This window comes from Brassica napus, chromosome A6, assembly GCF_020379485.1.
Source record: "Brassica napus cultivar Da-Ae chromosome A6, Da-Ae, whole genome shotgun sequence".
NCBI classification, from domain to species: domain Eukaryota; kingdom Viridiplantae; phylum Streptophyta; class Magnoliopsida; order Brassicales; family Brassicaceae; genus Brassica; species Brassica napus.
Window position 1 is genome coordinate 17,352,327 of NC_063439.1, and position 22,430 is coordinate 17,374,756.

A 22,430-nucleotide genomic window follows, 5' to 3' on the forward strand; every position below is an offset into this window, starting at 1 on the left:
AATGATCTTTAATTTTTAGTTTATTTTGAATTTGAAGTTTAGTTTATTATTTACATTAGACATTTAAATATTTATAATTTTATATCTTGATTTTTTCAGATGTCATAACTCTTACTTTGTTACATAAATTTTTAAATAGTCTAAACAATTTTTTGATATTTTATATTTCAAATGTAAATAAAAATATAAAAACTAAAGTTAAGTGTTTTCTAAATACTTTCTAAACATAAAATATATACATATCCAAACTATAATTTTATGTTTTAAAAATCATTTAAAAATATTAAACTTTAGTTTTTATGTATTTATTTTCATAGATAATATATTACTATATAAAAAATTAATTCATTTTTTAATCTGCGGTTCATCCGTGGTCGACCCAGTGACCCAGTGACCCGGTAAGTCGTTCGGTTCAGTGTCCGGATCGGATTTAAAAACATTGTACAAAACTCATCCAACTAACCAATTTCGGTAACCAATCCTTTTAAACAAACCGGTTCCGTATTTTTATCCTTTTACAAAAGCACCTATATTACCTTATTTCTTCCCTTTTTTTTTTACTTTTTTCAAAACTAATGAACCCTAATTTCTCTCTCCGGCGACATCTTCTAGATCCAGAAAGCAAAATTTAAACTGGACCCAAATCTAAACTTTCCAAACCCACGTCTCTTAGATTTCTCTCTCCGGCGAACTTTGTCTCTCGCCCTCGAAGTTCTGGACTGTTGCGGCTCTAGCGATTCACAGATAAACACCAAATGGAAGATTAGATACTGCTTCTTTAACTTCTTGATCCCATATTCTCACAGATAAACATCTTGATTCCGTCTTCCTGCTACGAACCCTCATTTTTTGCATTTTGATACTCTTCGGGCTCATTTGCTATCACAAGACTCATGGCTTTCGAGGAACTCGATTCTTGGGGGTCATTTTGTTATGTTTTCACCCCCATTTTGTCCTGCTTTCGCCTCATTCATACTCTCACTCTGCAATTTCGATGTACAAAATGTGTTTATAAAATATTAACCAAATATCCAATTCAAAAGATGAAACAAAATCCATACATAAGCAAATGATCCAAGCACACTAGAAACAAACACACATGTTCCGACATACAAGAAACAAAACATATCATCCCTTATTCCTAGCACTTTTTCTAGTCAATCTCTTCTCTGTGATTTTGGGAGAGGTTTTGGTACTAACCCCAAGTTCGTGCCCACGCTTTTCCAGATTTGAAGTTCATTAGATGCAGTCCCTTTTTGGTGTTTCTCACCTTCTTCTCCATAGCTTATATCATATCCCCCAACAACTTGATCTCCCTAAGGCACATCCCAAACTCATCCCTCATGACATCAGCTATGTCCTTGAAGCTTTTTTTAATTTGCTCTTTGGTCATCCCACCAACAGACGTAGAAGCCTCTGAACGAGCCTCTGCATGTGCCTCAGTATAAGGCACTTTACTAGCCTCAACAGAAGCCGCTTTACGAGATTTCTTCAAGGTACTGCACTTTCCTCCTTCACACCACTCTCTGTCTCCGCTGCACTCTCTTCCTTCTTCACTCTCGGTTTAGTACCAGTGACTTCCCAGCAATTCATGGTCCAGTTCCAATTAGCTTTCGCATTAAACATGACTTTGATTATGTTCTTTGCGGCTGGGTCTTATACATCAAAGTCCCATCGTGGAAACATCTCAACAAAGTCCTTCTGGACGAAGTTGATCATGCTAGTCTGCAAAAATAAAAGATACAGTTATCAACTCATATAACAAAGACTGAAATCATCCAGAAAAGACTTCACATAAAATTTTAAAGTAAGTCGTCTGGTAAGTCATCCAGAGAAGACTTAAAGTTAAGTCGCCTAGACGACATAACTTTAAGTCTTCTATGAGGTCTTCTCTGGATGACTTACTTTAAAGTCTTCTGTGAAATCTTAGGGAGTGAAGTTTAAATACATGTCTGCTACTGGCCTCTTTAAAAAATCTGCATCCTTTGCCACCATTGTAAGCCAGCATCAGCGGAGACGGTCTGTTTGGTAGGGGATGCCCATAATTAGCACCAAATTCTGGCAGAGCAAAGTACGCCCACACCTGAAGAACTTGAACAAACCAATCAACAGTGTATGAATTTGATTCCAAATTTACACCCTTCACAGACTCCATCAGCACCTTAAACGCCACTCTCCCCCCAAGAATAATTCTCAAATCTTTCTAAAACCATCACTAGCCTTGCAAGACTAGCCCGTGTAGCGGTTGGGTACTTTCTCCCTTCAATGAATCCAGTGAAGATGGCAAGGTATCCGAGCCGCATGCGATCTTCCCGAGACCACTCCTCGCATCTCCCAAATGCTGCTTTTGTATGTTCAGTAGTTGGCCCAACATCGACATCAACACCCATCATCTCCCAGACAGCAGCCATCTCCTTCGTAACCTCAACCCTTGGATTTTCCAGGTCCTCGATGTAATCGCAGTTCAGACCAGTGAGGTGTTCAAACTCGAACAGTGAAAACCTCACCGGTTGTGGACCAACAAGACTCCAGAGCTCATATTTCTTCTTGATGTTAAGCTGGAAACAGAGCATATAATGAACCAGCCTTGAAGCCCAACCAAAATTCATCTCTTTGAACTTGAAGAATACTCCCAACTTCGACTCCTTCAGCTCCTCATATTCGTCATCGTTTAGAGCTCGCCTTAGAGCATTAAATAAATTTATGTCATCAGTGTGATACGAAATGCTCCTATGTGCAGGGGGCTCTTCCCCTAATGTATATGTCCTCTGCGGGAGTGCTGGTAAATCCATTTTCTGGCCTGCAAAACAATCGATGACAAGCATCTCAAACACATAAGACTACTGAAAAGACTTGCATGTAAATTGCATGTAAATTTTAGTGAGAAGACTATTGAGACGACTTACAGGAAGTCTTCTACAAAGTCTTACACTCTGGAAGACTTCCAACGAAGACTTAGGTCGTCAGAAAGACTTCCAAGTAGTCTTCTACGAAGTCTTACACTGGAAGACTTTCAGGAAGTCTTCTACGAAGTCTTAGACTATGGAAGACTTCCAGGAAGTCGTCTGAGCAGTCTTTCTAAATAAATACAAAAACTGTTTCTTTAAAAGATGGATGACTTACAGTCGGAGAAGATATGGTCTCCAACGGTTACAGATCTGCAAAAATCGACGGGAAAAGAAGAATCAAAACTACAATTTTTAGGGTTTTAGAGCGGCTAAACGCCTTAAGACAAGAGAAATAACTTACGGGTGGTGGAGTTCAACGAGACGCGGTTTCAAATCTGAAACAAGATTCGTTGTAAGAGGAGAGATTACCGGTAGTGAGAACGAAGGAATACGAGAGATTACCGGCGGTGAGAAATCAGAGCATAATTGCCTTTGTAATCGCCTCTGGAGAGAAACAGCACTAGGGTTTTGGAAAGTTGTGAAAAACTGAAAAAATGGTATTTATATGTCTGGTAAATGATCCGGTTAGGTTTAAAAGTACATTTTAAAATAAAGGATTCGGTCTGGTATGGACGACTTCCCTGTAAGTCGTCCAGCTAAAATTATTTACCAGACGACTTCCATGGAAGTCGTCCAGACCCTAAACGTAATCCCTAAACTTAATTAACTAACTAAACACTTCATAAAATCAAATTAAACTTCAAAAGTGTTTACTATACCCAAAAATAAACACTTACTGGTAAAAATTTAATTTTTCAAAAAAAATATTCAAACTTTCCAAAATCTAACCCTAAGAATATATACAATACTACAACATATGTTGCCAAACCTAGACCAAAGAATACCATGATTCACTACCTACAGTCATCTATGTTGAAAACAATTCAGTTTTGTTATATTTTAATTTATATCACTTAAAACTATTTATAGTAAATGATTTTAATTTTTCGCTTATCAAAATATTTTTTTAAAAAATTATAAATTATTTTTAAGATCAGCTACACCAGAAAACTTACTTGGAAGTCGTCTAGAAGACTTCTAGCATCTCAGACGACTCAGACGACTTACTGGAGCTATATTCGTAAAAATAGCTTCTGTTTTTTTGTTTGGTCACAAGGGGCTAGCTGTAATTTCAAAATACTTTTATGTTAGTTTTGCATTTGATTTAAGTTTGGGTATATGTTTGTGTTTAAAATCAAGTTGTGAGTCATATTTGGTAAATTCTCCTTAATTTCGTATATATATTGTTTGTCCATTTATGTTTGGAGTAGGAGATGTAAAATTTTATATATAGTGATAAACCAATTTGGTATAGTTTTTAAATATTAAAATGAAATGGTTTTTAAATCAATAGAATATATAAACAATAATAATAGTTGACTAAAGCTTTGTATATACGATATATAAAAAAAGTTAAATGTTTTATCTTCGAAGGGGGATGTAACTTAAAATTTAACCATTAATAAGAATATTAGATTTGTGTTAGAAATTATCTGCATAAATTGTAATGTTACATGATAGAAACATTTTAAGTCATGATTTATGTGTTTGATAAATAAGATATTTTTATTTTAAAATTTAATTAGAAATGGATATTGCTTTCCAACAAATATTTTTTTTTTAAATCTTTGTAAAATGTATTTTTGAAAATTAATAATTTTGAGGTGTTATTATCACTAAAATATTTTATAATTTTATATTTTCGTTTATAAATCAAAACTAAATTAATTTTAAATTTATGATTATATTTTATGATAACTAAAATTTAAATTAATCAATGTTCGGAAATAAATTTAAAATGCAACTGGAAATTTTTTAAAAGATTTTGTTAGAAATTTCTTAAACAAATATTTATTTTATTTTAAATAAAACATAAAGATATTAAAAGATATTATAATAAATTTATGTACATTTGATAAAAAAAATTAAATAATGGTTCAACTTAAAATACCACGCATGAAATAAAGTTGTGACTTCTATTTTAACAGAATAAATAAATTATAAATTGGTCATATTAGTTCATGTAAAGTTTCAATAGATTTTGGACCAATATAAGCTTTTAGTCTTTTGATTCTCTAGATATTTTTTATTTTAAATTCACATTTTGGATTCGAATATATGTTACATAAAGTTCTTATATGCCTTGCAAATTTGTAAATATAAGTTTGTGAATTTGTAACAACACGAGCAATTTCATAAAAACAGTGTCCAAAGAAAGTGTAAACCAAACTTATGATCAGTTTAAGATCAAATCACAGAGGGATGTCCGTGGGTGGTTCACCTTACAAGATCTTTAATACACAAAATTATATAAATTGATACTCAATAAATTAACAAATTTTAGTTGCTTTTAGTTGGATCAATTCAAAACATAACACAGTTTGATAAATTAATAAAACAATAAATTTTAGAAAATTCCTATTTAAATATATGGTCCCATAAAGATTGTAAATTAATAATTCCTATTTATAGAGTTTATATATGTATAAAACATTATATTTTTTGTTTTTTATTCACAAAAGCCTTTTTTCTCAAAATTTTCATATAAATTCAAAATATTTTGATAATATTGTATCAGATTACATCTATAGAAAAATTTATGTTATATTATTATATACACCAAATTATCACATAAGAATAATATAAAGCAAAATTTTATACTTATATAAACCGTACAATAATTATTTTTTATTTATTTTATATTAGACACATACCAGAAACTATATAAATCTAAGATAAAATTTCTGGTAAATTAAAACTTCAATAAATTAATAGAATATTATGTTTCTAATTTTTTTAAATTTACAGAGTTCTTATGTCATGCAAAATCTCATCAATCAAATATAGTATTTTACTATAGTATCCACACAAAATGAAAGCACACAGATTCGTGGAGTTTGATACAAATAACTAAAATACATAAAGTGATTAGAAATTATATTAAAAACATTGAGCCTTCAGGAAATTTGGAGTGGGGAAGGGGGTAATAGTTTGAACTTCTCAGACTTCATTTTAATAATGTCACTCTCATGATCTATAAAACTAAAACGAGATGTTCCTCTCTCATAAGCTAAATAGATTTACCAACACAGAGATGCAAACATGAGTTCTTCACTAATATGTTTAGTAAAATCACTAGCAACCTAATCACATTAGTTTATTCAATTCAACCATGTGAACAAAGCTTGTATTTGCTTTCTTTTCAATAAATGGGAAACAAAGTAACAAACTAATCGAACAAAACTGATTGAATAAGTGACAGGCTGATTGAATAAGTGTGTATTAGTAGATACATTTCCATGCTCTGTTCATAATCTCGTCTTCTACAAACGGACGCAATCACCACATCAGAGTGTAAGTATCTAGTTCATCAAATGAGGTCTTCAAACTAAGCGATCTCACAATCTTTTCCTGCAAAAAAAACAGTATCATAATCATCCATTGTTTTTCAGTAAAAATAAAATATGAATTTCAAAGATCCAACATGCAGAATATCTAAAGGTTCAAGATCTCACAAACCTGCATAACATAGTTCTGCTTCACCATACTGTAAACCACTGCAATAATTGTAGCGTACTCTGTAACTTCAGGTTCTTGAGCAAAAGGTACAGTTTCGTTCTCCTGAAACCAAACAACATTACTCTCTAAAATCATTCTTTAAAGATATAAATGTGTATTGAAACCTTACTTCACTCGTCACTTGTCGCAAATCATCACTTGATTCTTCATCCAGTTGTGTGGAGAGCTTTGTTGCAGTCTCAATTGCAAGGGCGGCATCATCAGTGAGACGCTCGAGGTCAGATAACAAGCTTTGAGCTGCATTTACAACATCTTAAAGATTAAAAGGGCGTACTTACTTAAGTATGCCGAAGTGAGTTGATGACATGAAACATTACACAAAGAAATATGGCGATGAACAGTAGATTCATTATTACCTTTGATTAGGTGGTCAGAAAGTCCTGATAGAGATGTATGCACTTCTTGTTCCGGTAGTTTTTGCAAACAAAAAAAATGAGAGACGTGTAAGCAGAAACGAATAATTGCTGAAGAGTGTTTTCTAAAACATGAAAGTTTTCGCATAAACTGACAAACGACGAGAGTTAAATCAAAAGAGTTGATGAGGTAAACTTACAAGCCCGTGTGCTTCGTGCAGCATCATCGATGTTAATACAGCCTGCTTCTACGTATGATTTCAGCCGTCTTGTTTCATTGTTCTTGAGAATGTTCTCGATCAACTTGGAGGAAGTGAGTATTGGAGAGCGTTTGAGCAAGCCTGGGGGATAAGAAATTATGTCAGAGAAGGTTGACAGTGAAAACAATAAATACAAAGCAAAACGTACAGAGTCCTTGCTGAAAGCGTAGAAGAAAGATGTTTGTAGCATTATCTAGTTCCTCAAGCTTTGTGATCCTATAAGCATTGCAATAATCGAAGAATCAAGAATTAGAGGGTGTTTTAAAATAGAACATACTAAAGTGAGCACATATATATGGTAAAGAACAAAACATACCCCGTCATAAAGTCTTTGAAAATCTCGTAAATATTCTGCTTTAGCTCGCTTCTCACTTCCATCTCTCTTGTCTTGAATTCTAAAAGACACATGTAAACACATCTGTTCAAGCTAAAGCCAGAAGAAAGTTGAGAGGCAGAAGTTCTATTTAGCTTGTATAGGGTTATTTAGCTTAAGCTCAACCCTAAGTGAACCCTAACCCTTTTAGAATCCATTAAACTATGTAAAATAGCGTTGAACCCTTTTTAACCCTTTTTTTATGTAAACACATTTTCATAACACAAGCTAAATGCGACTGCCCATTATCAATAATAAGACAAAAGATGAAAAGCAATGTAAAGAGTAAGAGATCCAACAGTTTCAAAGCAAAGAGTGAGCATTCTTAACGAAATTGGTTCTTTAACTTTTAACCCACTGAACACAAAAGAAAGACAAAGGACAAGAAGAGTGACACAACACAACCTTGTACAGTACAGTGACACAAAACAAGCTTGTAAAGTACACAAACTCAAGAACATCTCTCATGAAATAACAACGCATGCTCAAGTCATAACTTTTGCTAGAAAGTTTTTACCTTCATGTGCTAGTACAAAAACAAGACAAGATTAGTTCACAAGCTGAAAGTATTACTGAAGACAAAGACAAGAACCGCATAACAAAAAAACTTAAGCTATCTGAGAATAATAAAAAAATTATTTCCCACAATCACAAGTCAGATTCTAGAGTGAAACTGAAACAGAGAAAAGGCTTGAACACTATGAAACATCCTCTCACACGATGTATATACCAGTGAACACTATAAGAAGCAATCTATGAATTTCAAACACAAACAAGCAATTCTTGAAAAACCCAGAACATAACTTTCCTCTAGTTCGAAATCTAAACTAATCCCAGATTGATTCTAAGGCATAACCTGGGTTTGCTCTAGTTCGAGAGAGAGAAGAAGAGATCGTCGTCAAGTTTGAGGAACTGAATTGGGGGAAGAAGAGATCACACAAAACAACGTCGTTTCAACATAAAACATGGATTTTTTTTTTTAAATAAATCTAATAGGGCTGGGCCAACCCTTAATACCTCATCCTTACACAGAGTTCGGTTTCTGTAGGAAGGAGACTACATGACGTGTGTAATGGTGGCAGACAAAGCTCGGAGGAAGTCAGGGAGAAGGCTGAATCCGGCGGTGGAGAGAAGAGGCTATCCAGATTCGCTTCGTGAATAAAGAACTGGGGATAGTGTTTGGACATTGACCCAAGCAAAGATTTGATTCGTTAAAAATGAGAAAGACTTTCTTGCCCAAAAATGGAAAGTTAATTTCCGTTTTTGTTTTTACTTGTTTCCATATATATATACACACATGATCAATCAATCAAAAATCAGAATTATCCCAATACCGTGCAAATAGCTGTAAACCAAACCCAAAACGAAAACACAAAACGAGTCATGTTGAGAGTGGAAAGACTGAGTGTGAGGCGTTTCTTTAAAACTTCTCAGACTTCATTTTAATAATGCCACTCTCATGATCTATAAAACTAAAACGAGATGTTCCTCTCATAAGCTAAATATATTTACCAACACAGAGATGCAAACATGAGTTCTTCACTAATATGTTTAGTAAAATCACTAGCAACCTAATCATATTAGTTTAAGCAATTCAACCATGTGAACAAAGCTTGTATTTGATTTCTTTTCTATAAATGGGAAACAAAGTAACAAACTAATCGAACAAAACTGATTGAATAAGTGACAGACTGATTGAATAAGTGTGTATTAGTAGATACATTTCCATGCTCTGTTCATAATCTCGTCTTCTACAAACGGACGCAATGACCACATCAGTGTAAGTATCTAGTTCATCAAATGAGGTCTTCAAACTAAGCGATCTCACAATCTTTTCCTGCAAAAAAACAGTATCATAATCATCCATTGTTTTTCAGTAAAAATAAAATATGAATTTCAAAGATCCAACATGCAGAATATCTAAAGGTTCAAGATCTCACAAACCTGCATAACATAGTTCTGCTTCACCATACTGTAAACCACTGCAATAATTGTAGCGTACTATGTAACTTCAGGTTCTTGAGCAAAAGGTACAGTTTCGTTCTCCTGAAACCAAACAACATTACTCTCTAAAATCATTCTTTAAAGATATAAATGTGTATTGAAACCTTACTTCACTCGTCACTTGTCGCAAATCATCACTTGATTCTTCATCCAGTTGTGTGGAGAGCTTTGTTGCAGTCTCAATTGCAAGGGCGGCATCATCAGTGAGACGCTCGAGGTCAGATAACAAGCTTTGAGCTGCATTTACAACATCTTAAAGATTAAAAGGGCGTACTTACTTAAGTATGTCGAAGTGAGTTGATGACATGAAACATTACACAAAGAAATATGGCGATGAACAGTAGATTCATTATTACCTTTGATTAGGTGGTCAGAAAGTCCTGATAGAGATGTATGCACTTCTTGTTCCGGTAGTTTTTGCAAACAAAAAAAATGAGAGACGTGTAAGCAGAAACGAATAATTGCTGAAGAGTGTTTTCTAAAACATGAAAGTTTTCGCATAAACTGACAAACGACGAGAGTTAAATCAAAAGAGTTGATGAGGTAAACTTACAAGTCCGTGTGCTTCGTGCAGCATCATCGATGTTAATACAGCCTGCTTCTACGTATGATTTAAGCCGTCTTGTTTCATTGTTCTTGAGAATGTTCTCGATCAACTTGGAGGAAGTGAGTATTGGAGAGCGTTTGAGCAAGCCTGGGGGATAAGAAATTATGTCAGAGAAGGTTGACAGTGAAAACAATAAATACAAAGCAAAACATACAGAGTCCTTGCTGAAAGCGTAGAAGAAAGATGTTTGTAGCATTATCTAGTTCCTCAAGCTTTGTGATCCTATAAGCATTGCAATAATCGAAGAATCAAGAATTAGAGGGTGTTTTAAAATAGAACATACTAAAGTGAGCACATATATATGGTAAAGAACAAAACATACCCCGTCATAAAGTCTTTGAAAATCTCGTAAATATTCTGCTTTAGCTCGCTTCTCACTTCCATCTCTCTTGTCTTGAATTCTAAAAGACACATGTAAACACATCTGTTCAAGCTAAAGCCAGAAGAAAGTTGAGAGGCAGAAGTTCTATTTAGCTTGTATAGGGTTATTTAGCTTAAGCTCAACCCTAAGTGAACCCTAACCCTTTTAGAACCCATTAAACTATGTAAAATAGCGCTGAACCCTTTTTAACCCTTTTTTTTATGTAAACACATTTTCATAACACAGGCTAAATGCGACTGCCCATTATCAATAATAAGACAAAAGATGAAAAGCAATGTAAAGAGTAAGAGATCCAACAGTTTCAAAGCAAAGAGTGAGCATTCTTAACGAAATTGGTTCTTTAACTTTTAACCCACTGAACACAAAAGAAAGACAAAGGACAAGAAGAGTGACACAACACAACCTTGTACAGTACAGTGACACAAAACAAGCTTGTAAAGTACACAAACTCAAGAACATCTCTCATGAACTAACAACGCATGCTCAAGTCATAACTTTTGCTAGAAAGTTTTTACCTTCATGTGCTAGTACAAAAACAAGACAAGATTAGTTCACAAGCTGAAAGTATTACTGAAGACAAAGACAAGAACCGCATAACAAAAAAACTTAAGCTATCTGAGAATAATAAAAAAATTATTTCCCACAATCACAAGTCAGATTCTAGAGTGAAACTGAAACAGAGAAAAGGCTTGAACACTATGAAACATCCTCTCACACGATGTATATACCAGTGAACACTATAAGAAGCAATCTATGAATTTCAAACACAAACAAGCAATTCTTGAAAAACCCAGAACATAACTTTCCTCTAGTTCGAAATCTAAACTAATCCCAGATTGATTCTAAGGCATAACCTGGGTTTGCTCTAGTTCGAGAGAGAGAAGAAGAGATCGTCGTCAAGTTTGAGGAACTGAATTGGGGGAAGAAGAGATCACACAAAACAACGTCGTTTCAACATAAAACATGGATTTTTTTTAAAATAAATCTAATAGGGCTGGGCCAACCCTTAATACCTCATCCTTACACAGAGTTTGGTTTCTGCAGGAAGGAGACTACATGACGTGTGTAATGGTGGCAGACAAAGCTCGGAGGAAGTCAGGGAGAAGGCTGAATCCGGCGGTGGAGAGAAGAGGCTATCCAGATTCGCTTCGTGAATAAAGAACTGGGGATAGTGTTTGGACATTGACCCAAGCAAAGATTTGATTCGTTAAAAATGAGAAAGACTTTCTTGCCCAAAAATAGAAAGTTAATTTCCGTTTTTGTTTTTACTTGTTTCCATATATATACACACACATGATCAATCAATCAAAAATCAGAATTATCCCAATACCGTGCAAATAGCTGTACAAACCAAACCCAAAACGAAAACACAAAACGAGTCATGTTGAGAGTGGAAAGACTGAGTGTGAGGCGTTTCTTTAAAACTTCTCAGACTTCATTTTAATAATGCCACTCTCATGATCTATAAAACTAAAACGAGATGTTCCTCTCATAAGCTAAATATATTTACCAACACAGAGATGCAAACATGAGTTCTTCACTAATATGTTTAGTAAAATCACTAGCAACCTAATCATATTAGTTTAAGCAATTCAACCATGTGAACAAAGCTTGTATTTGCTTTCTTTTCAATAAATGGGAAACAAAGTAACAAACTAATCGAACAAAACTGATTGAATAAGTGACAGACTGATTGAATAAGTGTGTATTAGTAGATACATTTCCATGCTCTGTTCATAATCTCGTCTTCTACAAACGGACGCAATGACCACATCAGTGTAAGTATCTAGTTCATCAAATGAGGTCTTCAAACTAAGCGATCTCACAATCTTTTCCTGCAAAAAAACAGTATCATAATCATCCATTGTTTTTCAGTAAAAATAAAATATGAATTTCAAAGATCCAACATGCAGAATATCTAAAGGTTCAAGATCTCACAAACCTGCATAACATAGTTCTGCTTCACCATACTGTAAACCACTGCAATAATTGTAGCGTACTCTGTAACTTCAGGTTCTTGAGCAAAAGGTACAGTTTCGTTCTCCTGAAACCAAACAACATTACTCTCTAAAATCATTCTTTAAAGATATAAATGTGTATTGAAACCTTACTTCACTCGTCACTTGTCGCAAATCATCACTTGATTCTTCATCCAGTTGTGTGGAGAGCTTTGTTGCAGTCTCAATTGCAAGGGCGGCATCATCAGTGAGACGCTCGAGGTCAGATAACAAGCTTTGAGCTGCATTTACAACATCTTAAAGATTAAAAGGGCGTACTTACTTAAGTATGTCGAAGTGAGTTGATGACATGAAACATTACACAAAGAAATATGGCGATGAACAGTAGATTCATTATTACCTTTGATTAGGTGGTCAGAAAGTCCTGATAGAGATGTATGCACTTCTTGTTCCGGTAGTTTTTGCAAACAAAAAAAAATGAGAGACGTGTAAGCAGAAACGAATAATTGCTGAAGAGTGTTTTCTAAAACATGAAAGTTTTCGCATAAACTGACAAACGACGAGAGTTAAATCAAAAGAGTTGATGAGGTAAACTTACAAGCCCGTGTGCTTCGTGCAGCATCATCGATGTTAATACAGCCTGCTTCTACGTATGATTTAAGCCGTCTTGTTTCATTGTTCTTGAGAATGTTCTCGATCAACTTGGAGGAAGTGAGTATTGGAGAGCGTTTGAGCAAGCCTGGGGATAAGAAATTATGTCAGAGAAGGTTGACAGTGAAAACAATAAATACAAAGCAAAACATACAGAGTCCTTGCTGAAAGCGTAGAAGAAAGATGTTTGTAGCATTATCTAGTTCCTCAAGCTTTGTGATCCTATAAGCATTGCAATAATCGAAGAATCAAGAATTAGAGGGTGTTTTAAAATAGAACATACTAAAGTGAGCACATATATATGGTAAAGAACAAAACATACCCCGTCATAAAGTCTTTGAAAATCTCGTAAATATTCTGCTTTAGCTCGCTTCTCACTTCCATCTCTCTTGTCTTGAATTCTAAAAGACACATGTAAACACATCTGTTCAAGTTAAAGCCAGAAGAAAGTTGAGAGGCAGAAGTTCTATTTAGCTTGTATAGGGTTATTTAGCTTAAGCTCAACCCTAAGTGAACCCTAACCCTTTTAGAACCCATTAAACTATGTAAAATAGCGCTGAACCCTTTTTAACCTTTTTTTTTATGTAAACACATTTTCATAACACAGGCTAAATGCGACTGCCCATTATCAATAATAAGACAAAAGATGAAAAGCAATGTAAAGAGTAAGAGATCCAACAGTTTCAAAGCAAAGAGTGAGCATTCTTAACGAAATTGGTTCTTTAACTTTTAACCCACTGAACACAAAAGAAAGACAAAGGACAAGAAGAGTGACACAACACAACCTTGTACAGTACAGTGACACAAAACAAGCTTGTAAAGTACACAAACTCAAGAACATCTCTCATGAACTAACAACGCATGCTCAAGTCATAACTTTTGCTAGAAAGTTTTTACCTTCATGTGCTAGTACAAAAACAAGACAAGATTAGTTCACAAGCTGAAAGTATTACTGAAGACAAAGACAAGAACCGCATAACAAAAAAACTTAAGCTATCTGAGAATAATAAAAAAATTATTTCCCACAATCACAAGTCAGATTCTAGAGTGAAACTGAAACAGAGAAAAGGCTTGAACACTATGAAACATCCTCTCACACGATGTATATACCAGTGAACACTATAAGAAGCAATCTATGAATTTCAAACACAAACAAGCAATTCTTGAAAAACCCAGAATATAACTTTCCTCTAGTTCGAAATCTAAACTAATCCCAGATTGATTCTAAGGCATAACCTGGGTTTGCTCTAGTTCGAGAGAGAGAAGAAGAGATCGTCGTCAAGTTTGAGGAACTGAATTGGGGGAAGAAGAGATCACACAAAACAACGTCGTTTCAACATAAAACATGGATTTTTTTTTAAATAAATCTAATAGGGCTGGGCCAACCCTTAATACCTCATCCTTACACAGAGTTCGGTTTCTGCAGGAAGGAGACTACATGACGTGTGTAATGGTGGCAGACAAAGCTCGGAGGAAGTCAGGGAGAAGGCTGAATCTGGCGGTGGAGAGAAGAGGCTATCCAGATTCGCTTCGTGAATAAAGAACTGGGGATAGTGTTTGGACATTGAGCCAAGCAAAGATTTGATTCGTTAAAAATGAGAAAGACTTTCTTGCCCAAAAATGGAAAGTTAATTTCCGTTTTTGTTTTTACTTGTTTCCATATATATATACACACATGATCAATCAATCAAAAATCAGAATTATCCCAATACCGTGCAAATAGCTGTACAAACCAAACCCAAAACGAAAACACAAAACGAGTCATGTTGAGAGTGGAAAGACCGAGTGTGAGGCGTTTCTTTAAAACTGTGCCTCCGAACTAACTTGAAAACTTAAACCACCCAACGTGTCATGTTGTCAATGGTGTTGGCGTTGAGTTTTGTTTCCTTTATTATGAACTTTACTGCCTCCTCCTCCTCTATACAGCTTTGTGTGGCTGTTCTGTCCGTAAGACGCGGTCTTCACACTTTTGGTTCCCGAAAGCGGGCTTGTCCCGTAAACTCTCTGTTGGTTTCTTGCACCATTGGATGCTGACACTGCAGTGGCCACGCGGGGGCTGTTGCATGAACCGTTTCTCACGGCGGCAATGCCTCGAGGGCTTCCATAGAAAGGCTGCCCGGCCGGGGTGGTGGCCCTGTCAGCTCGTGGGCTACCATAAGGACTCGGGGTGTTGACCAGCATTTCCTGGTTAAGAATAATATTTTGCAATCAGAACATAATGAAACGGTTGTTACCTTAATAACTAAGATTCAGATCAAGTAATGTGTTTTTTTACCCTTTGTGGAGTCTGGTAAAAACTGGGACCCATGTGGGAAGAATTGTTTACTGTTTGTGGATAAGAGACTCGGCGATGATTGGCTCCTCCTGTGTCGATCCATGGAGCTGGTCTGCCACCACCACCATGGCTTTTCCTAAGACTGGCAAATGCAGGTGGCTCGTGTCCCATGAAGTAGTAAGAGCTGTGATGTTCCTCTCTGCACAAAGTAGGAGTTGGAGCCCATTGTTGTCCTTTGGAAGCAGCATCTTGATTGTAGCTCTGGAAAGTGCATGAGGATTGAGAATATGAATGGCCCATATAAGGAATGTTTGCTGGTATGAAGCTCGGTGCCTGTTTCCTGTAAGGAAGTCCGGGATACGATGCCATACTCCAGTCTTCGATGGTTATTCCTTGTTTTGCAGCGAGGTCGAACACTTGTTTCTCTTCGACTCCTAAACCCATGAGCAGATTCCATAGGTTTCTCTGGGCTTCCCTCTGGTTGTAAATGATTTGGTCCCTCATTGCCATTTCGAACTGTAGTTCGGTATTACCCATCCCCTATATTTATGTGAAAACAGCAGCAGTAAATGTTAGTCAGTAGTGTAGGAATCTCAAGACATTACTTAGTTTACTCTACTCACCAGAAGCTTGTACTGGTTGAGAATGTGCAGATAAGTTTTGTTTCCATTGTTATTTATTGCTTCATTGAGCATATCCTGTAGTTTGCAACGATGCTTTTCATTTTCTTCTGTTTCCTGTAAGAACAGAGGCATGAGCATGACTGCAAAGATATATTGCAGAGTTGAATGTAATATATGATTAAAAAGAAGGTTTACTCTCTGGTAGTTAACACCGGCTTCATCATTGTCTCTGATATTATCAAGTATTACTTGACGTCTGCTACTTAGAGCCTCGACAATATCCTTCTCTGTCGCCTATAAAATAAATAAGAAGTTACAGTAATGCAATATAATGACCTCTGGATTAAGAGAAGCTTTAAACGCAACTTGTTTCGCAATGGCATCATCGAGATGCTGAAGTTCAGTACGGTTCCTGAGGTTAGTTTCTTCCAGCTCGAATAATGCCTTCTGTAAGTTTATACGTTCCTGAACATTTTCACTGATCTGGTGACTTAAACCATCCAACCACGAAAGTTCACGTTCAACACCTCTTTCAAAAGGTATGATGCTAAGCTGCGACTCCTTTTCTGCTAGTTGCTTCTTCAGCTGAGAAACCTCACTCTATGAAACCAAAGTTCTGAGTTATGTACTGCTACTACATTCAATCTGTAACAAAAGTAATGAACTTACTTGAAGATTGTCGATCATTCGTTGGTAGTCTGACATATGAGTGTCGATGGTACCAATATTTTTCTACAATGCATTGAAAAGCAGTAAGTACTTTTTGACCAATTAGCAATATTGTGGACTAAGAGGAAACTAACTGTCACCTGAATGTGGGTCTTGATCTCTTTGGCTCGGTCAGCATATTTCAGTGTGTTCACAGTATGATGATACTGAGTATCAGCAGGTGATACAGTTGCAACCATCACCGTCTGGGAGTTCCCACTCAAACCATCTTTAAGAATACGCGTAAGTTTGCTGAAATTACACACGTCTGTCAGCCAAAAAAAGATGGCCATTTTAAAATCAGAAAGATCACATATCGACACCATACCTGTTTCTGTATGGGACGTAAGCAAGACCCTTTTTGTGTTGCTTCCCCAAGGCGTTTATGCAATTTGCTAGAGCAAGGAGTGAGCGATTAATATTAGCTCCATCCCTCAGTTTCTGACCTCCATTGTTCGTCTCAGCTGCTCTTTCACTGCCGGCAAGATCTACAAGAGCGAGTTTCCCTCTCACAACTTGATTTTGATTATTTTGCCTTCTTTTTACTGCAATCTCCAGAACTGCATGGGACCTGGTAATTGACAGGCACATTCATATAGGTAATGTTTCCATTACAGTGTGAGATCTAGGGATTCGGAAGAGACAAGCTTCCAACATTAACAGCTTATTCAGGAGATAGCATTGCTCACCTTGATGATGTACTGTTCATCTCAGTGCTCTCAGTTTTTCGTCTACTGTTCCCTAAGTTCAGCAGTTCAAGAATTCGATCGGCAGAATAAACCTACAAAAGAAACACTTTGACTAAGGCCTCATGACCAAGTTTAAAGTGATCTCCCCAAATCTGGTTTTACAGGAAGAATGGTCTTATCGGATCTACAAGGAAAGAAAAGTATAGAGACCTTGATTGATCGCAGGCCAGCAACTACTATTCCCTGCTCCGGATCCTCTCTGAGCTCCAAATGACCGGATGATTTTTCAAGCAAATCGTATATAACCTGAGTTGCAATTGAAACATATTATTATGTGAGAAAGAGTACCTCTCATCACTGAAAGATCACCACATACACAAAAAAAAGGACGAAGGAGAAGAAGCAAATTTATCAAAGGGAGGCTTACTTCATTGTAGACTTCAAGATAGGAGCAAGTCACTTCGAAGTCATCAGAGCTCTTGTCGCACTTAATCATGTCAAATATGGTATTCAGGCTGAGAACCATCAGTCCAGGGTCACTTGGTGTTCCAACCATTGTGTATGTTTTGCCGCTAAGAGCAAACAAAAAAAACGATGCATCATTAAGAGTCAGATAGCAAAAAAGAAAGTGGAGAGGCCCCATACTGCATTAGTTTTCCTGAGATAGAAGGCCTAATCAAAAATCCAGTTTAAGGTTAAGATTACTTTAGCCAGAATATTTATGGTAAGCTAAGAGACACATTCACTTGTAGTCTTTGCGATGTTACATCACTGCATACCTTCCAGTGGAACCATAGGCAAAGACTGTAGCGTTGAGTCCATGAACAACCCCAGAGATCACAGAAGAAATACTCCTATACACATTCTGTAAAGAAAAACAAATACATGTTTAAGATTCATAGCTCATGTAATGAAACCACAAGTTTCCAGAGAGAGAGAGAGTGGGACCTTGTTGGTGCTCTCAGGGCCAAAGGCATGATCAAAACAATACTTCTTCTCTTTAGTCCGATTCTGAATCCGGTCAAGGTAGTCCTTCGATAAGTCAGGGTCCAACACTATCACCTCCTGAAAATTCAAAATCAATTTTCAAATTTCAAATTTCAAATCGAATCAGAGACTGTGGGAGTAATTGAAACAGACCTTAGAGTTATTCACTCGAACGATGTCTCTTCCACGTTCTTTCTCCATTAACGGTCTACATTTCACAGCGACCTAACGAGAATTTCAAACTCAGCCGAGGAGCAACGGAAACACACAAAATTAAACGAGGGAGCTAACCGTTAGTGTCGTCGTCTTCTTAGCAACGGGAGCTCTGATGCTCGGCATTTCGTCACTTTGATAACGAAGACCAATCACAATGATGCCAAAGTGAAATTTTCCTCGGAAAACAAACGATCAGAGACGCAAGGAAACGGACCGCTGAGTGAAGAGAATGAACAATTCAGCTGAGGCAAAAAAGGATATTCATTCAAAAGTTTTTCAAGGTTTCAAGATTTTCTCTCTGTATTAATTCACCGTTTCAAAATTTATTAATACAAATAAGAAAAATCAATAAATGCATCACACAAAGAAAATATTTTTATTTCTTTTTTGTAAATCAGAAGGAGGAGAAAAATAAAGATCGTGCGAGAGGGATACTGTGTTTGGATCACGTGTATGACGGTGCATTTTGTATTTGAGGTGTTAATGTGATCAGAGCCGTTGATTTATGTTTCTGAACGGCGGATATCGACCTGTACATAAAAGTAGAGTATGTGTGGGTCCCCTCCCGGTTTATTGTAAAGATTTATTTACAATCGCATTGGCATTATAATATTTAATCCACAAGATTTTGATTTGGATCTTTGTTGCAAATTGATTTCTTAACTAATTTAATTTGACGAAGTTGCAAAATCTGTACACGACGTGCCATCTAATACCATAGGATATATATACATGATTTTCTGACGTGACATTTGAAACGAATTCGTATTAATAATGATAAACTCATAAAAAATATATTTCTTTGTTTTGACAAAAGAAATTGTCTTTTCTTTTGTAAATAGAACATAATTAAAATTCTTTAAAAGTTGTAGCAATGAAAAATTGGCTGACTACAGTTGTGTATATTAGAATAGGGATTCATTTCATATACTTTATGTAAGGGGAAAACTATTATATGCATGAAAATATTAATTTCCCCTCAGCTAACGAATTGGAATCCTCCAATATTGTAAATATATATGGTAAAAACCTTGCAGAATCATATAACTCGTGTGTTACTTTGCCCATCTTGCACATTATCAACAAATTCAATATTATATAAATGCATGACTGCTACCCACATAGAAGTATGGGTACTCACACCTAAGTTTATTTCTAATTTTAATATGTGCATGTGCTATAAACTCAACTTGAAGTTTATATCTCAACGAATGATCGTTCGGTTCATCAATTACAAATATTACAAAACCCCTCCATATTAATTTTTTACTGTTCATTTAGAACTGTTGAGATTCTTCAGTGGTTACGTCACAGAGATCATAGACTGCGTCAGGATTTGGTGATGGAAATTAAACAAGATTGAGCAACTTAAACCAAGACAATGACGTCATGTTAGGAAAAAGAAATGTTAGTTTTATGGATATATAAAACTCGGCAGGATCCTGGAAATATTAATTTCATGGAGTTGTAGAAGTTGCAAGTATATATTTTGGAATATTTCCTAATAAGTTTATGGAAATGGGTGAATGCCCTAATCCGACTAGGTTAACCTAATAGATTCCTACTATATAAGAGGAGGTCGTGTGTACTCTTTCTCCTTTGTCCAAAAAAGACCTAGCTTGGTTTGTGAGCTTTGGTTGCGAGAGAAAGAGAGGTTCTATATTCTTTGTACTTGAGATTATAATAGATTGCCTCTTGACAGGTCCCAATGGACGTAAACCATTCTAGGTGAACCACTGGATAAACAATTTATTGTGTCCATCTTCTATCTTTTCCGCATTCTTCTTCACATCTCTATTATTCTACAAACTCAACTTTCTTACTTACGTCATCGAGTTCGTCAGAAAGTGTATCAGCGAGTTTGTGTGTTTGATTCTGGTTCTTGAGTCGAACAGTTTCGTCGTTGTGGTTCAACAAGAATGTATAACAAACTGTACAATAGTTGGATGAATGTCTGGTACGTCAGTTAAGCTACTTTCAACTCCTGTTGATTCATTGAGGAAAATCTATGAACTATCCTGGTCTTTTTTTGCATGATTGACTTCTGCCTATTTGGATTTTATACAAGATTTAGAAAGCACGTACATAAATATCTCCTCTTTTTACCTTCATAAAATGTTAGTGGAGCATAATCGGATATTGTCTGCCTAACGGCTGCACACAATCTATATTTAGAGTATGACTGGTTTCTTCACTTCAAATAGCTCTAAACTTCATAAATTCAAAAGTTCGTTTCAGCTAACGTTTGTGGTTGCGGGAGAATAATTTAATATATATATATAAATACAAAAACAAAAATATTCACTAAAAAATTCAAATTATAATTATAAAAATACTAAAATATATCTATTATACTTTAATTAATATTATAAAATTTAAAAATAAAAATATTTTCTATAATTTTTAAAAATTTAAAACTATAACTTTCTAAATATAATTTTTATATTTATTATAATATAATGGTTTTTGATATTTTTATAATTATATAAAATATAAATATTGTTAATTTATTATTTAGCGCTAATGCATTTGGTAGTTAACTAGTCTTAAATATCTCGCAAACGCATCAACTTCTAACCGTAAAACCAGTCGTACAAATCTTTTAAACCCGTTAGAAACCGCAACAACTCGCATCTGCAAATTCCCGCGACCGTGAGCGCAACTGCAACCTCTGCATTCGAACCATCTTTGGATCAACATGAGAATCGTTTTATTCAGTCTCTAAGTAAACGTGTTCCGGTTTGGACTGGGCCTCTATATGGTTTTGCAAAGTGTAACGCACGTCGATGCATCCTTTGATCCTTCTACGTTAAGGGTTAAAGGTGGTTGGATTGTTAGAGACTCTCAAGGAGTTGCTAAATACTATTGGGGGTTCTGCACATGGCCGACTAACATTGGGAGATAAATAGTGCAACCGTTTCAAATACAAATTTGTGCCACGCCGTATTTTAATAGTTAAAAAATCTAATTTTATATATATATATATATATATATTCATTAAATTTAGTTAAAAAAGGCCCCAAAAATATTTTTACATTACATAATTTGTTTTCCTCACAAATTTTATAAATATATTGATGATAATTTTTAATATAATAAATTTTAAATAAACATAAATGTTAAGAGCTTAAACTTTTTTTTGAGCTGGCCCCTTCAATTATTTTCTATTGTTTACACTGTTTTTTTTTTTCTAATAAAATGATGTTTCTGTGTTACATGATGTTTTATTTACATTTTTAATAAAGTGGTTGTCAATGTTTGTTATAAAATGATGTTTCTGTGCCCACTAAGTCTATGTTTTTATTTACATTTTTAATGGTTGTCAATGTTTGTTCAAAGCTTTTATCATAAAAAATTGTTCAAAATAAATTTTGAAATTAAAATATTTATGTATTTTATATGGAAACAATATATATATATATATATATATATATATTTTAATCTTAATAATTAATTAAATTAGACGTCTTAGTTATATGATTTTGTAATTATTTGTATGTTGTCATAAAAAAAATTTAAACCATGAATCACAAAATTTAAATATGAGACTTTAACAGTTTTAATAATTTGTAGTTGTTTTAAAAAATTAAAATATAATATATACAGAAAAAATTAAATTTTTGTTATATGGTTAATGTGGTTGTTTAATTTATTTTAATAGTTTAAAATTAAACAAATATGATAGAATATTAACTTTTATTAAATCTCTATTATTTAAAATCATTAATTGTCATATATATTTTAGTAATATTAGACAATTCTGTAACTTTTATTTAAAAAATAATAAAAAAATATTAATAAGAAATTTATAGATAGT

General features: G+C 34.9%; 3 protein-coding genes and 2 pseudogenes across 6 annotated transcripts; all 5 read right to left on the reverse strand.

The window, feature by feature from the left end:
- Positions 1–1,285: 1,285 nt before the first annotated feature.
- On the reverse strand, positions 1,286–2,792 carry LOC106351794. The gene is made up of 5 exons (XM_022688413.1): positions 2,631–2,792; positions 2,211–2,558; positions 1,949–2,083; positions 1,663–1,725; positions 1,286–1,558 (listed from the first exon to the last, which is right to left on the reverse strand). The coding sequence occupies exons 1-5, from the start codon at positions 2,790–2,792 to the stop codon at positions 1,286–1,288; spliced, it is 981 nt and encodes a 326-aa protein (XP_022544134.1).
- A 3,331-nt stretch (positions 2,793–6,123) lies between these two features.
- On the reverse strand, positions 6,124–8,846 carry LOC106347777. Of its 4 annotated transcripts, none has more exons than XM_022687477.2 (9): positions 8,531–8,846; positions 8,370–8,425; positions 7,457–7,535; positions 7,289–7,356; positions 7,081–7,221; positions 6,884–6,925; positions 6,637–6,764; positions 6,468–6,505; positions 6,124–6,359 (listed from the first exon to the last, which is right to left on the reverse strand). In XM_022687477.2, the coding sequence occupies exons 1-8, from the start codon at positions 8,698–8,700 to the stop codon at positions 6,488–6,490; spliced, it is 702 nt and encodes a 233-aa protein (XP_022543198.1). In that variant the 5' UTR covers positions 8,701–8,846; the 3' UTR covers positions 6,124–6,359; positions 6,468–6,487. The 4 variants fall into 4 exon arrangements, with proteins under 4 accessions (XP_022543198.1, XP_013642826.1, XP_013642827.1 ...); XM_013787372.3 differs by having other exon boundaries at positions 6,468–6,569; positions 8,531–8,839; XM_013787373.3 differs by lacking the exon at positions 8,370–8,425 and having other exon boundaries at positions 6,468–6,569; positions 8,531–8,782.
- A 275-nt stretch (positions 8,847–9,121) lies between these two features.
- Positions 9,122–11,933, reverse strand: LOC106347776 (annotated as a pseudogene).
- Positions 11,934–12,105: 172 nt separating this feature from the next.
- On the reverse strand, positions 12,106–14,688 carry LOC106347775 (annotated as a pseudogene).
- Positions 14,689–14,794: 106 nt separating this feature from the next.
- Positions 14,795–18,965, reverse strand: LOC106347774 (kinesin-like protein KIN-8B). Its single transcript, XM_013787369.3, has 15 exons — positions 18,689–18,965; positions 18,551–18,622; positions 18,359–18,475; positions 18,190–18,275; positions 17,838–17,982; positions 17,621–17,716; positions 17,411–17,502; positions 17,050–17,292; positions 16,823–16,973; positions 16,683–16,745; positions 16,380–16,613; positions 16,209–16,307; positions 16,014–16,127; positions 15,391–15,930; positions 14,795–15,299 (listed from the first exon to the last, which is right to left on the reverse strand). Exons 1-15 carry the CDS (start codon positions 18,734–18,736, stop codon positions 14,973–14,975), a joined length of 2,427 nt encoding a protein of 808 aa, XP_013642823.1. The 5' UTR covers positions 18,737–18,965; the 3' UTR covers positions 14,795–14,972.
- Positions 18,966–22,430: the final 3,465 nt, after the last annotated feature.